Here is a 16,209-nt window from a genome sequence, read left to right on the forward strand (position 1 = left end):
TGTATTCCGGGTTGTTTTGTGTTTATACTTAAAAAAACTGATCCCTGTTGTAGTCTCTGTAAGATAAATTTGATTTTAAAATGCCTCACGTTGAAGTAGAGGTTCCACAAAAAGTGGATAAACCAAACCCACGAAATAATCCAGTTATTTTTAAAATATTTCAAAATGTCCAATACAATGTTGTGCAACATAAAAAATACGTGAAAGAGTTGATAAAACTTTATAAAAAGGTAAATTAAATGTACTATTGTTTTATTTACTTATATTTTACAAGCTTCTTTAATATTTGTTTAAATTATTTCCCTGTTGTTTTTATAGATAGATCAAGATTATTTTCGTGAAAGCTTTAAGAATGCATTGCATTATTTGTTTACATTTGGAGACACGAGTGCAAACGTTGATCGTGTTGTACAATTTGTTGCTACATTTTGTACTTCCCTTGATGACGAAGAAGAATTTCTCATGTTTATATTTGATATCATATTTGATGTAAGTATCACCTGTGTATCTAGAAATGTAATACTGGTAAAAGCTATATGAATATATTTGTAAATAAAGAAATAAGTGACATTTTAGTACATGTGTACTTGCTTGACGATGTAATAAAATTGTGTATAAAATATTTCAGTGTCAATGTGTGTCAGGACAATCCGTGAGATACAGAGCGAGCCAGCTGCTGGCTGCTGTGCTTGCTGCACTCGGTGATGATGCGTCTCTTGATGATGATCTGTGTGATAAGTTGTTAGCATCTCAGGTAAGTTTGGTGATGATTTAAATAATAGAGGCATAATTTGTAGTAGATAAGATGACTTGAGTGGGTATATCTGAAGAATATAAGTTTCAATCTTGATTATTAAATATTCTGTTTATTATTTTTTATTAATATAGTAACAATACTCAGTTTAGCTAAGTTTTAGTCTGTTTGATTAAAGAGTCTGTTGTCGGAGTCAAATAATATATGTAAATGTATCTTTATGTGTTTAGATGCAACGGCTTCAAGACACGCGAGGTGCAGTACGATGTCGAGCTGCACTGGCCCTGCAGCGATTACAAAACCCCATGGAGCCAGATGATGAGGTGACACGGGCATATCGGTTTCATATGAGCTGTGATCCTAGTTCATCTGTTCGAAGGTAACTTCGTATTTTTATGTTTTAAATGCAATTCATTGGATTTTTAGCATCACTTCAGTGGTAATTAGTGCATCGCTTGAAAAGGCTTTAACACATTTTAAACACATTTTTGATTAATCATTGCTTGTTTTAAAAAGCATAATGAGCATTAGAACGATAAAGATTTTATGTAAGACAAATAACAATACAGTTTATGAATGATATCATATTCATTGCATTCTTAAAATATAATTGCTTATTAAGACATTGAGACATTACTCCATTTACAAAGCTATAAGTTAACATTACCATTGCAATTGATAGCTTGTCGTCTACATGTTATATATAAATAAATTATTGAATAGTATAAATTCAATGCTTTTCATTCTAGGGCGATAGTAATGTCGATAGCTAAATGTACTCGCAATGTGCCGTTTGTATTGGAAAGGCTATGTGATGTTGATGACGCAGTGCGTCGAGCCGCTTTCCTTTACATATCCGCTATAAATGTCACTCAGCTTAGAGTTAAACAGAGATTGCTCACTTTGAAGGTAAGTTTAATTTGACATATTTTTACGGAATTTTTTTTTGTGAGTAATTATATTTTTTCTGAAGATACGGTTATAGTGGAGCGCCGTAAGGTTTATACCTCGGAATCCAGGGCCAGTCAATGAATCTTAATATAAACCTTGAAAATATGTTTTTAATAGTATATAGAAAAATGTTAAAAAAAAATTTTTTGGCGCTCTCAATTTTTTAAAAATTATTATAAACAATTATTAATTTTTTGGAGTTTTCATTGATTTATATTAGTCAAAAGTCATATTTTAAAAAGAACAATTACTATTACAAACTTGAAAACTTGATCTTGGATCTGTAGGGACCGCAGATATACTGATGAAGGTCGGGTTGGAGAATAGAGGGGATAACAGCAGCTGTTCGGTATTGTTCATGGCGGGCCCTCACAGGATAGTACACGTTGTAACTTGCTAGACTTAATACGTAGCTGTTGTTTTCGTTCCGAAAAATATTTATTTCAGACTAGATTTCCGCCCGCGGCTTCGCCCGCGTTTGCAAAGGAAAACCCGCATAGTTCCCGTTTCCGTGGGATTTCCGGGATAAAAACTATCCTATGTGCTAATCCAAGTTACCCTCTATATGTGTGCTAAATTTCATTGTAATCGGTTCAGTAGTTTTTACGTGAAAGAGTAACAAACATCCATACATCCATACTTACAAACTTTCGCCTTTATAATATATATTAAGATTTTTGTTTATTAAAAATTAATGTTAATAATAATTACTGAACATTACTGAGTTTTAAAAACTTTGAAAATAGTGGCATAAATTGTAAGTATTTGTTTTTCATTTATATTATGCATATATGCATATAAAAATATAAGTTTGATATGTGAAGACAAAAGTGAATATTGTCGCAATATTTATAAAAGAATTGTAGGCGTGTTAGATATTTTAGTAGCTCAGGGAACTAAATAGGCTAAATATCACGCGGATTGTTGCATGCGTTTAAAAACAACGCTAAAACAGACTCAGAGGGAGAAAAAAATTCATCCAGTAACAATGCAAGTAGATGCAGCAATGGAGCAGATTTTCAAATATATTGAAGAAAATGATGATTGCCAATTTTCACTCGCAGAATTAAAAACAACCTACAATCTATATCAACGAGATCGACGACGACGACAACAATGTACAATGATGTAACAATGTGTTTAGTTAATGATAATTTTTTTTGTAACTTATTTTTTACGATAATCTAATAAATTTACATTGAAGTTAATCTGCACATATAATTTATTACAAATAAAATTAAATTTTTCACTATAAACACTTTTTCCCCCTTCCGCCTCTCATTTTTCAGTAAATTGTTGTAAATCGAGATCGGTCAAATTTTTTTTTTTAACTTTTTTATTTGAGGTTTTAATAATGCAGTCTCATACTTGATATACAGATTCATTGACTGGCCCTGGGTTCCGAGGTTTGACCATTTTTATGCCTTACGGCACTCTACTATTAATATGACATTTGCATCATTTACTTCTTATTTATTTAAGAAAATATCCACGATTTAGTAAAAATTATAGATGGAACTTTGTTTTTGTTTAGCTGAATATTTCTTTAATAGATTTCAAAGGTGATTATTATACTGTATCTATCCTTTTCCCTCATTGTATCAAAAAGAGCCGAATATCAACGCATAAATTATTATTGTTAATTATTGTCATACACTTCTGTTAGTTTACTTTATTTATTACAGGTCGGACTTACCGAACGTAGTCCGCGCGTAAAGAGGGTAGTTGAAGAGATATTGATACCTGGCTGGTTAAGTACTTTTGAGGGCAATATTGTGCACCTTTTGAAAGCTATAAGATTAGATAATGCGCATGATGCAAAGGACTCTCAATATATTGCTGGCAAATTGTTGGAATCACTGTTTAAGTAAGATTTAATATCATACAAATTAAATTATGAGTATTGTTTACACAGAAATATCTTCCTTAATAAATTTTCTACTCTAATTTTAATTTGTTGTTTTTAATAAAAAACAATAAAAAATTACAGGCGTCTGTCAATATCCGAGCTATTAGAGTGGTTGCCTACAGAAAAATCGCTAAGATTGGTACCAGCTGAGAAGTTGAATAAAGAAACGGCGTGGTATTGGCGCCATCTTGCCGAACATCTGCAAAAGATTGAAGATGACGAAACATTAGAGATAGTGCTACCTGATTTGGTAGTTTTGACTGGATATATTAGAGCGTAAGTTTTGAGAGTATTTTCTTTATATATGAAAGAAATTATAATTTGCTATTTGTTATAAAAATTGGTGATATATAATGTACAGTTTTGACTTTCCTCTGATTTTATTATATTATGTCACTGTAAAATTATTATAATTATTCAATGTCAATCAAACAAGTCTTTTTATCTATTAACTTGTTATGGCATAATAATATAATGTTATATATCTTGAAATGGATAGAAACCACCGAACATTATATTATGTTGAAATTCTTTTAATATTATTCTTTCTTATTTTAAGCTCCATAAATTTAAATTTAAAAACCTATTTTCAGTATTGTGGAATCACCATGTCCTTCAGAAAGCGAGGACCCTGTGGGGTTCAGTACTCGTCAATATGTGCTTCATGAACTGGCCAGTATGCTGAAGGTATATGATGCAACTGACCCCACTGGCCGTACTGCACTACAAACACTCATCACTGATACTCTTACTGGTAAGTATTTTGAATTATATAAAAAGTTTATGTTTTATGTTCTATTTCTTTGAGAATCCTACTAATATTATAAATACGAAAGTTTGTGAGGATGGATGTGTGTGTGTGTATGTTTGTTACTCTTTCACGCAAATACTACTGAACCGATTACAATGAAATTTAGCACACTTATAGAGGGTAACTTGGATTAACGCAGGATAGGGTATAGGTATATGTCCCGGAAATCCCACGAAAACGGGCACTATGCGGGTTTTTCTTTGAATACGAAACCGCGGGCGGAAAGCTAGTTTAAAAATATTTAACTAACATTTTAAAACGAGCTATGTTAAAAACACAGTTTTATAACTATAGCACTATTAACTAGATTCTAAAGTGGTAATTTTATTATTTTTTAATTTTAACCAAATTTCATAGGTGAATATGGGCCGCTAGACGCAGACGTAATCCGTGCGTTCGTATCAGCCCTAGAACTGGTCGTATCGGATGTAACGCAACGTATGGTGGTTGTGTGTCAAGTGATATCCGCCTTGAGAGATCCGCCCGAAGTTGAGACGGTTGCACCGCCGCCTGTGGACAGCGCTGAGGTTAAACTTAAGGTGGGTTGGGCGATAGTGGTCTCTATTTTCATAGGTATAGAGTTGAATTCTGTCTCAATTAAAATAACTACACACTTCCACATCCTTCCGATGTAGAATCGTTCGCAACGCCGCCTGTTAAGACACAACTGAAGTTAAGCTGAAATTGAGTTATGGGAAAGTGGACTTTATTGTTTGGTATATAGGGTTTTATTTTGTGTTACCTCAGAAAGTACAACATGTCGAGGTTAAACTTAAGGTGTGTAATGGGAACGTGAAATTTATTCTGACGGATGAAATTTGTGAAAAAACATAATGTTGTGATATTTGTGTCTATAATAAGTATGTGTTGGCATATTATTTAATGTCACTAGTAAAAAAAAATAATAATGCCTTAATCAATTTATTCCAGAGAGCGAGACTTCGGGTGTCGCTAAATGTTGCCATAGAAGCTCAAGAGGAAGCTGTGAGGGATGAAAACTATGCACTCGCTGCTGAATGTAAAGTCAAAGTAAGTATAATACTACTTATAAGAAACAAAACTTAATATTTCTTCAGGTAACTATTTTAATTTTATTAAGTACTAGCTTTCCGCCCGCGGCTTCGCCCGCGCGGTCAAAGAAAAACCCGCATAGTTCCCGTTCCCGTGGGATTTCCGGGATAAAACCTATCCTATGTCGCGCGGTAAAAAGTAGCCTAGTCCTTTCTCGGTTATCAAAATATCTCTATACCAAATTTCATGCAAATTGGTTCAGTAGTTAAGGCGTGATTGAGTAACAAACAGACAGACAGAGTTACTTTCGCATTAATAATATTAGTATGGACTAGCGGTCCGCCCCGGCTTCGCCCGTGGAACATATTTCGCAATAAAAGGTAGCCTATGTTCTTTCTCAGGGTCTAAATATTGCATGTGCCAAATTTCATCAAAATCGGTCCAGTTGTTTATGAGCCTATTCATTACAAACACAAACAAACAAAGTTTTCCTCTTTATAATATTAGTGTAGATTTAATGATGTTTTTGTATGTACTCAGGTTGCTGATATTCAAAAGAAATTGGAAGATTTAAACACTGATGCCACGCCGCAACCGCCTATACCTGTAAGTATTTATTTTTGTAGACATTATTATTTAATAATAAGCCAATATATTATTATAATATGTATTTTATTTTATGCCAAATTTTACATCTCACGAACTCTAGTAGTGTAGTTGTTATAGTGTTTTTCAATATCATGACATTTATATAATATTCAAAACTATTACTAAATTAAACTAATATAATAAATGTTCTAATAATTATTTCCAGACGATAAAAGAAAAAGCGACAGACACAGCAACATTGAACAAGTGCTTAACAATACTAAACAGTGCATTAGATACGCCGCAGTTGAAGTCTGTTACGCCTATGTTACAAATGATGTTCACTGAATTGGAGGTAAGTTAGTTTTGTATGTACCACTTTCAAACATCTGTTTTACACTTTTTTTAAGTAGTATATCTAGTACATCTATATATTATAATGGTAATGTGGTAATGGACCGTAATGAATGAGCGAAAACTTTACTAATTTTTATATTAAGAAGTTCAATAATTTTATTGTGGAAAAAGGGTTTTTTGTGTCAAGACTCCATTACACTTTATAAGTTTTATTTTAATTTTTAATCTGTGTTCGTATACAAATGTATACAATAAATATTGCAATACAATAGTAACTTATTCATTATGATAACGCTATTTTTTTCCAGGAAGAAATATTCCAAAATGCTGAAATTTTGGATAACGCCCTGGAAACGGTAGCGCTGTTTGGAATGCTTGACAAAGAGTTTGCAAGAGAGCACAAAGCTTTCTTTTTTGCTAACGTAAGTAATAATTATTTAACACTAGTGGTCCGCTCCGGCTTCGTCCGTGGTCCTACATATTTCGCAATAAAAGGTAGCCTATGTCCTTTCTCGGGTATCAAAATATCTCCATACCAAATTTCATGGAAATTGGTTCAGTAGTTTAGGCGTGATTGAGTAACAGACAGACAGACAGACAGAGTTACTTTTCCATTTATAATATTAGTATGGATTACTATGTTTATCAGCATGAAAACTTTCATAAATATATGAAGAAGATAGAATTCTATTACTTGAAATCTTTTTTTAGAGAAAATAATTTGTTGAAAATAGAGTTGCGTGCTTTTTTTTTATGATATCCATAGTTTAAATTTGCAGACGTAAAAAAGATTTATAAACAATCAACCAAGTTTTTTATATCTTTTCAACATCCAACCTTTCAGCTAATAGACACAACAAACGAACCAACAGTGTCAACAGTGTTGCGTTGTATCATAGACTTACTGTGCGTGCACGGCGCGAGAGTGTTCGAGGATGATGACGTCACGCAAAACGATACTAAAGTTAGCAAGAAGAAACGCAATACAATGCAATCGGTAGATGCTACTGAGGAAGATGGTGAGTTTTGTATTATAGTAGAAAAATAAAATCATTAAAATTTGTATTTGTGTATTTTTGACTTCACTACGCGTTATGAGCTTTTTATTAGCTTTCTATTCAAAGTGTTTGATATATAAACAATTCCTTATTTCTTTTATTTATGTTATTAATTTATAACCATTTGTTGCAGGTACATTGTCTGAATCAGCATTATCATTATCGCCTAACCATAGCACTGTTATTGAGTTGCTTTTAAAAATAATGGAAAGTGCTGTAAGTATTCTAAATTATATTAATTATTCTCAGCCGCTCAGAGCGTATTATGACCTCTTATTTCCAGATAGTTTACGCCGTGAATTGAACTGACTGGCAAATTCATATTATTAACGAAATAGCCAGCTATGGTTATTGTGTACGATCCCAGTACAGTTTTTAAGCGACTTCTAAATTAATAGTAACTCCATGTTCGGCCTGAATATTTCTTATTTTTTTTTGCAGTGTGCTACATATCGGCTTATTATTGTGGAAGGCATTTGTAGATTACTATATTTGGGCCATCTGGAATCACCTGCAATTCTCAGCCGTTTGATGTTACTCTGGTTCAATCCTGCCACAGGTAAAGTATATTTATGTATAAAGAAAATTTATTTTTGTATAAATAAAAATGTGACATAATATTTAAATTCGTTAATAACTTATTTTAGTGGACGAAGATATGTTACGCCAAATTATAGGCGTATTTTTCCAAACATTCCCCATAAGCGTGGATGGAGCACAGGAACAAATTCAGGTTCGTTACATTTATTTAACTTTTAATATACATCTTTATGTTGTTACAAGATATCATATGAATGCCATTATTGTTTAAAAAAAGAAATCCGATCATACAGTCATCGTTTTTTTCTCATTGAAAAATGTTCTTGGCTCGTATCTAATAATGAAATTTTTGGGTACACATAGTTATCATACACATTACACATTTCAAATCAAATCAAATCAAACTATTTATTTGCAATGAAACATGGTTACATTGAATTTGTACCATATATTACAATATTAGTTTTAAATATGTTTTTTTTTTTTATATTTTTTCTATATCATTAACCATAATTAACTTGTTTATGTATCAGAAAGCAACATTGCCAACATTACGAGCGCTGGCAAACGCGCCATCTAGTTCTCCAATCGCTGAGATCGACCAAGAGGCTGTGGTCAGGTTTATAGTATCACTCACTAGAGTTAACCATGAGGTAAGTGTATATATTTATATATTATTAGTTATGTTTTATATAATTGCCGAACTCGGCTTTTTGTTGAACTCGGATACTAAATACGTGTATGTCATTGACATTGTAGTTTCTAATTAACGGTTAAGACGTTTTGTTGATAGCAAGTAAGAATAGAATTACATGTTTAACCAAACATACGAACTTTAAAAATTTTCACGGATATTAATTAGTTCTTTAATGTAAGTTGGCTTAGGAAAGTCAAATAAATTTTCAATTAATAAAAATACATTATTTTTAAGATCATTTTTACTTACACAGGAAAAATCACTTCTAGTCACTGCATTCTATTGCTCCTTTATCCAAGTACCCAACCAAGTTTTACTCAATTATTCCTATATTACAGTTCATAGATAGTCAAGGTGCAATGGCAATGGTGCTATGTAGTTACTTAGTTCGTCACCCGACGGCCCCCGAAGTGGGGTTGGCGTGTCGAATGTTAGCTCTACTCTCACCGCCTAGAGAAGAAAATGTGGCTTCTGACTTGGCCACTATGTTGCGCCATTTATGTACGGTAAGTTTCAATTGGACGCAAATTTAATTAAATTTATCATCACCATCAGCCCATTAGGTTCCCAGTGCAGGGCTTGTTCTATGAAAGAGGATATAGGCCATAATCCACCACGATGGCCAAGTATGTATCATGTCGTTTCAACATGAACTTTTGATTCTTCGACATGTAGAAACCATAAAAACATCAATTTTAAACAGTACTAATGATATGTTTTGACTGCGGTTTTCCATAATTTTTATCACGTTTTTCCAAAAATTTCTAGGAACATAACAAACTTATTATTCTCTTAAATAGAGTGTACTACTAAATAAAGTACCTACACTTTATTTATATAATGTATTCACTTTTTACATTTCAGAAACTGCCCGACAAACAATCGTGTCGAAACTTGACGCGGTATCTCGGCGCGTTAGAAGCGATGGAAAGGGCGAGTCTTAATAAAATGTCTAATACTGGTAAGAAATGTATATTTTATCATAGGTACACAGTATATGTTCGTTCTGTTTACATTTGTAACGATTTCTTCTTTTTTTGAATTAGGTGTTACTGAAGGAACAATGGCTGGTGAAGACACATTAGGTATACTAGGACGCACAACATCTTCCTTACGTAAGTTCTATTAATTTTTTTTTCTAAATCTAATAATTTACAAAAAAAAATTGTATTAACAATTTACTTTCAAGGTTACTCGTCAAACAGCAGTATTCGCACGACAATTTTCACCTTCAAGAAATTGGCGTTGAGTGCGTTTCTTTAATTTTTTATATGATTATATTTGTATTTTTATATGATGAAACTTCTTTATCGGGGTTGAAAAAAATTTAGTGTAACATTTTTTCGTTACGCGTGACATTTTTCCGTTACGCACCATCTTTTTCTTATCCCTACCACGCGTAATTCGACGTATTTCAGTAAAGTTGCATATAGTAAATTATCTTTTGAAAAATAAGGTCATAAAGAAGTTTCACTTCTTACGTGTGTACACGTAGGTGTAGTGTAGGACACACACACATTTTTTTATTTACTTATCTGAGTTTTTTATTTATTACTTAATAGTTCACATAATACGTTGTATAGCGGAATGACGTTCCTGTAGATTGTTTCATGATATATTTAGTTGTTAGCCAAACTACATCTAAAACACCAAGTTATTAGTCTTATTCGATAATTATTATAGATGGTTGGAGCTTGGAACATTGATGTTTAGTATATTCCTCGAACTTGCTAAATAATTATGTAGTATATAATTATAGTATTAAATATGCTCATTCCTATAAGTCTGTGGGCATCAAAAGAATAGAAAAATAATTAACAGTTGAGAATACGAATTACAGCTCAACCATTAGCACGCAGCACGCACGTAGTTATAAATGAAACGGTCGAGGAAGAAGTGGAAATTGATGAAACATCGCCGACGGAACCATCGCAAATATCAAAAGGTATTTTTTTATTCGCATTTAATGTTCCCTTTTTTATTGTATATTTTGTTTATTGTTTTGAGTAAAAAAAATTACCAGTCTGCGCTCGGTGTTGTTTTGGTTGATATTGTGTAAAATCAAGATATAATATTATTGGGTTTCCGCCCGCGGCTTCGCCCGCGCATTCAAAGAAAAACCCGCATAGTTCCCGTTCCCGTGGGATTGCCGGGATTGCGTCATTTTCCCGGGATGAAAAGTAACCATGTCGTTTCTCGGGTATCAAAATATCTCCATACCAAATTTCATGAAAATTAGTTCAGTAGATTGGGCGTAATTGAGTAACAGACAGACAGACAGAGTTACTTTCGCATTTATAATATTATTAAGTATATATAATAAAAAATAAACGGTTTATTATAATTATAATATACCTAATTCCTAGTACAAGTGGAACCAATTCAAGAAACGCGTACATCAGCCCAATCATCAGATAACGATTCTGTTGTACCGACCAAGGAAGCTTCGAATAGCGCTTCAGAGGAAAGCAGTGGGGTATCACCGGTGAAGAAAGCCAAAATTACTAAAGGTATATTAATATTACATGGTTTTATTGATTGATGAAAAAATAAGTTCTCGGATTCTCTTTTTTTTTTTTTGTGGCGAAAAAAATAGCATCATTTGCTTCGTCTGTTCACTTTTTAGATTGTAAAATTAGATACAATATTTTGTTGTCAAGATTTTCACACATTTTAAGTCTTGATATTTTTACAATTTATTACGTTATAATATGATTAATAAAACACGCCAGGATCACGACCATAAGCTGTAACCTAATATTTCCTTTATTTGAAAGAATGTTGCATAAAAAAAAAAATTATCATTTATACAGGTAGGAAAAAGAAGCTATCAATGACTAAACATACAAAAACAAATGCTAAAGAAAAAGACAAGGACAGCAAGACGGCAAATGAAAAGAAACAAACAGAGAAAGGAAATAAGAGGAGTCGGTCACAGCGATCAGTAGAAGATGTTGACAGAGGTAAATAATACAACCAATAGTTGGTGATACATTTTTATGTCATTTTTCTAATAACTTTGCGATTGGCTTTTATGAAAGAGAATTTTTGACTATTAAACAACAATAACGGTTTTAAAGTGAACATTATCTTATGTCTCAATCATTATCGTAATTTTCTGTTGCATTTATGGATGCCACTTGTAATTATTGTAACCTATCCATCATTTTTCTTTTTGTCATTGCGTACCCCTGTAGAACCGCCATCCTGTTACCATACGACCCAAAAATTTTGTGACAGTATTTCCCGGCCTATTGTGGTATTTAACAAATAAATCTATACTAATATTATGAAGAGTTTGTTTGTTTGTTAGAACGCGCTAATCTAAGGAACTACTGCTCCGATTTGAAAAATTATTTCGGTGTTAGATAGCCCATTTATCGAGGAACGCTATAGGCTATATTATATCATCACGCTAAGACCAACAGGAGCGGAACCACGCGGGTGAAACCGCGGGGTGCGGCTAGTTACGTATAAAATCAATTCAATTGTTTAATACAATTTATGACAGTGTTTGATCAAAACGAGTTCAGCTAAATTTTAACTTTGTAATGCTGCTTCATAATCTATAAAATGTAATTTAAGTAAAAATAATTTATTATCTTTCAAACAGCAAAACCAAAAGCAGCAAGCAAATCAAAAGTACCAGAGGAGCAGAAGTCACCGGTATCGGATCTCGATGTATCCAATATAACGGTTCGCAAGACGCGCGGCGGAAAGTCAGGTTCGAGCTCAGACTCGCCTGGTTCGGGGAGAAGTGGAAAGGGCAGTCAGAAGAAAAAGGAAGAGAAAGGTATTGTTGACATACATATTTATACAAAACTAGCAGTCCGCCCCGGCTTCGCCCGTGGTACATGTTTACTTTTTCTCTCCATAAGAACCATTCTCGTACTTCAAGGAATATTATATAGGAATTCAGTTTTATATATAGAGATCTATTAACAAAGGGAGTGTTTAAGACAAATTTATTTAATGCATGCATGCAAATAGCATTTGAATGTTATAAAAACTAAACGTCAAATTTAACTTCTGTAGTTCTGCATCCATATCATTTGCTTGAAGGAAAAATACTTTCGGAGCTGTGATATGACCGAAGTTATATTAAATTTGGTTAACATGCTTGTTTCTCTGTGACTATATTTAATCGTAAAATGTGAACTTGAACAGGTTTTAATGTAATTGGGTATATTTTTAATTTTGTGTTTAAAGCATTATCTCTATTTTCAATTTCAAATTATAGAAGTTTTAATTAATTAATTTAATGTACAACAAAATAGTGTTTTATAATATTCATTTCTTAAATATATTCCATAACAATCAAGTTTTTTTTTCTTTTTTATAAAGCATTGGAATACTATAAAACTAAGTATCAAATTATGATTTATTTTTCTCAGCGCCAGCGCCCCGCCGTTCGACTCGCTCGTCGACAGGCTCCCGCAGCAGCATGGCGGAACAGTTTATGGCGAACGATTCAGCTGATGAAACGGAATTACATACTATTGTATATGATAATGATTTCGTAAGTAAAATAATATATTTTTGTATATTTATTCATGATTATGTCAGTGTTTTTAAATAAGCCTAATCTAATAATCTTTATTTTCCTGTCCCAATTCGTGCTTCAGAAGATTGTTCGTTAGTGTATCTACGTTCAATAAGAAAAATACAATTTTACATAAAATGTGTTAGTTTCACAACATTAAAATTTGATTATGTTACAATTTCAAATGCCCTCTGAAATAATAAATTATTAATTAATTTATGTATTTTTCCATATTTCAGCAACAATCCTTACTAAATGAAACAGAGAATGATAGCAAAAGAGTAAGCAAGTCCAACATTACGATACCAGAAACACCGAGTGAAGGGTAAATATTATATTAAAATTAAATCTAAAACCTACTATCCATACTATATAATTTAATAAAGCTGAAGAGTTTGTTTATTTGTTTGAATCGCTAATCTCGGGAACTACTGGTCCGATTTGAAAAATTCTTTTCAAATCGGATCTTTAGAATTTTGAGAAATGCGGGTAAAACCTCAGGGCACATCTAGTCATAAATGAAAGAACATATTGAAGTTTATTATAAATCACCCAATCAGTTATAATTTTTTTTTTACAGAAACTGAAATATGCAGCTTATTTGCTTAATAATTATATTTTTTATTTATAATTATAATTTTATTTTTTCAGATCGGATTCTGAACCAGAACCAATAATTCCGAAAGGGAAAGGAAAACGTACAAATAAGAAATAATTGTAGCATATTAAATTATCTTTATTTTCATAATACCTCTTTTATTTCTAATAACAGCTTATAAGTAACCGTTTAATTACTTATACATAACTGTGGTTCAATACTCTCCCGTAAAAGTAACCCAACAGCGCAGAATACATAATAGTAGCTAAACGCTACAGAACGGACACTCCGCCTCCCGCCAAAATTAAACACTAACCTCACACCCCGCACGATCACGCTATAAATGGCCCGCATTTTTCCGCAAGGAACGCACGAAGATTGACAACATTAATCAAATTGACTTAATTTTATTATTTTGGATTTGTGATTATCGTTTTTCGCTGGTTAGATATTGTGCTGTATACGGATATGTATTTCATATGAAAAACGCGAATTTCTTTACGCTAGTCACAAATGTGCCAACCATAAAGCGTTAACAGACACATTTGCAGTCTCTACAGTGTGACTGTCAAAACGATAATTTTGTATGGAGTGTCCGGGGTGTGCCAATAGTCAAATAATTGTACTTAATTTTTTATTGAACGCTTTAAATTTTATTTTGTGGGGTTAACATTGGACCACATGTTAATAACAGTTTTGTACTAAATCTCAAAAAAAAAACAATCGATACATGTCATGCCCCTTTCTTGTGTTAATCATAATGATCATCTAATTGGCATACTTATGATTTAAATAACTTTATATAATTAATAAATATAATAGGTTCCATATCAGTTTCACAATTAATTAAATATTAAATACTTATGTTTATTCTACATATAAATCGGCATTTTATCTAGAAATTTGATGATTAGCGTGATTAACCCGATTGTGTCGGTACCAATCTTGCGGCTTGTATGAGTTTTGCCAATTCTTATTCCACGACCACGGTCTGTCGTCCCACTTACGCCACCTGGTGATTCAATACAACTTGAATTAGTATGCGCTTAATTCATTTCAGTTTTTATTTTTATTTTTTTTTTTGGGATAGAATAACATTTTTTGCACATTTATTATGTAGTATTTTTGGACAAAATGGCGGCCGGTAATATGCATTATATTTTTTACCAGCTGGATTTCGGTTAGAACCTCTAAAATAAGGTCAATTTAAAAAATCTAACTGTAAAAAAAACTATTTGGATGCTATGCTATTTTTAACTGCCGTTCAAATATGGACATTACTATGGTGAAGATTCACTAATCATCGAAAGCCAATTAGCTAATGTCCTCTCACCTGTCATCATTATTAATAGCTCCTCCTTTAGTAACATTATCATTGCCATATCTATTCTTGAACCTCTGATGCCTTGTGATAACGAATTCTGCTGCTCGCTCCCCGATCATGATTGCGGGAGCGGCTGTGTTGGCTGAGGGCACTGTTGGCATTATAGATGCGTCTACTACTCGCAGACCTGGATAAAAAATAATGGAAAATTAGTAATTCTACTGACAGGAATTGTGAGTAAAAATTCCTCTATATTTCTGGTTAGTTTCTGAACAATAATTATGAATCTGTTAATAGTGGGCGCGATTCGTTTCAATGTTAAAGAGGGTGTTACACTCATAGTCACGAAACATATTGGATAATAATCAACATTATAGAGATCGATTTTATCAAACTATATGGGCGACAGCTAGTGTACATAGGTGCAGGAACATTCTTTATGAATTATATGGTATGAAGCAATATAATAAAGACCCATCTTTTCTTAGTTATGTTAGAAATTACTCGAAAATTTTTAAAAAAGTTTGTTTTACTGCAAAGCGTTTGTATATCAAAGAAAAAATACGCGACTCTGATAATAAAGTTAAAACAGTTTGGTCTATTATTAATGGTGAAATGGGTAAAAGCAAATCAAGTAATACCATAAAACTTGTAAATAATGACAGGGTTATTGACAAAAGTGCTGATGTTGCGCTTGCTTTTGAAGAATTCTTGCTACTATTACTAATAGTTTAAATTCGTCTTCAGCACTTGCAGAAACCTTTTTGAGGGACCATGTTGCGGGGTGCAGTACATTATTTGAATTACGACACGTAACTGCTAGTGATATTGTTACTGCCTTTAAGACGCTTAATCTAAAAAATACTTGTGATCTTTGGGGAATGTCCGTAAATTTAGTTAATAATATAATAGAAAATATTGCGAAAAATTTAGCTTTCATATTTAATAAGTGTTGTGACTATGGTACATTTCCTAATTTACTAAAGCTTAGTAAAGTTATACCTCTATTTAAGAAGGGCGATCAAGAAGACTGTAACAATTATAGACCTATCTCTATTTTACCAACAT

At 32.5% G+C, this 16,209-nt stretch overlaps 2 protein-coding genes across 2 annotated transcripts in view; one reads left to right on the forward strand and one right to left on the reverse strand.

The window, feature by feature from the left end:
- Positions 1-13,964, forward strand: LOC123700133 (condensin complex subunit 3). Its single transcript, XM_045647265.1, has 28 exons — positions 1-230; positions 319-489; positions 629-754; positions 985-1,133; positions 1,504-1,663; positions 3,391-3,572; positions 3,696-3,890; positions 4,208-4,368; positions 4,783-4,964; positions 5,356-5,454; positions 5,977-6,042; positions 6,251-6,379; positions 6,690-6,803; positions 7,226-7,400; positions 7,573-7,655; positions 7,881-7,998; positions 8,087-8,172; positions 8,513-8,632; positions 9,015-9,182; positions 9,541-9,637; positions 9,723-9,791; positions 10,517-10,621; positions 11,043-11,186; positions 11,490-11,639; positions 12,290-12,469; positions 13,071-13,195; positions 13,459-13,544; positions 13,871-13,964. Exons 1-28 carry the CDS (start codon positions 81-83, stop codon positions 13,932-13,934), a joined length of 3,654 nt encoding a protein of 1,217 aa, XP_045503221.1. The 5' UTR covers positions 1-80; the 3' UTR covers positions 13,935-13,964.
- The window catches only part of LOC123700134 (glucose dehydrogenase [FAD, quinone]-like), a 14,563-nt gene continuing 12,291 nt past the window's right edge, over positions 13,938-16,209 (reverse strand). The window contains exons 12-13 of the mRNA XM_045647266.1: positions 15,151-15,328; positions 13,938-14,829 (exon numbers count right to left, since the gene is read on the reverse strand). Coding sequence (XP_045503222.1) covers positions 14,709-14,829; positions 15,151-15,328 — 299 coding nt within the window. The 3' untranslated portion in view covers positions 13,938-14,708. The remainder of the gene's footprint in view (positions 14,830-15,150; positions 15,329-16,209) is intronic.

The sequence above is a fragment of the Colias croceus genome, chromosome 19 (assembly GCF_905220415.1).
Source record: "Colias croceus chromosome 19, ilColCroc2.1".
NCBI classification, from domain to species: domain Eukaryota; kingdom Metazoa; phylum Arthropoda; class Insecta; order Lepidoptera; family Pieridae; genus Colias; species Colias croceus.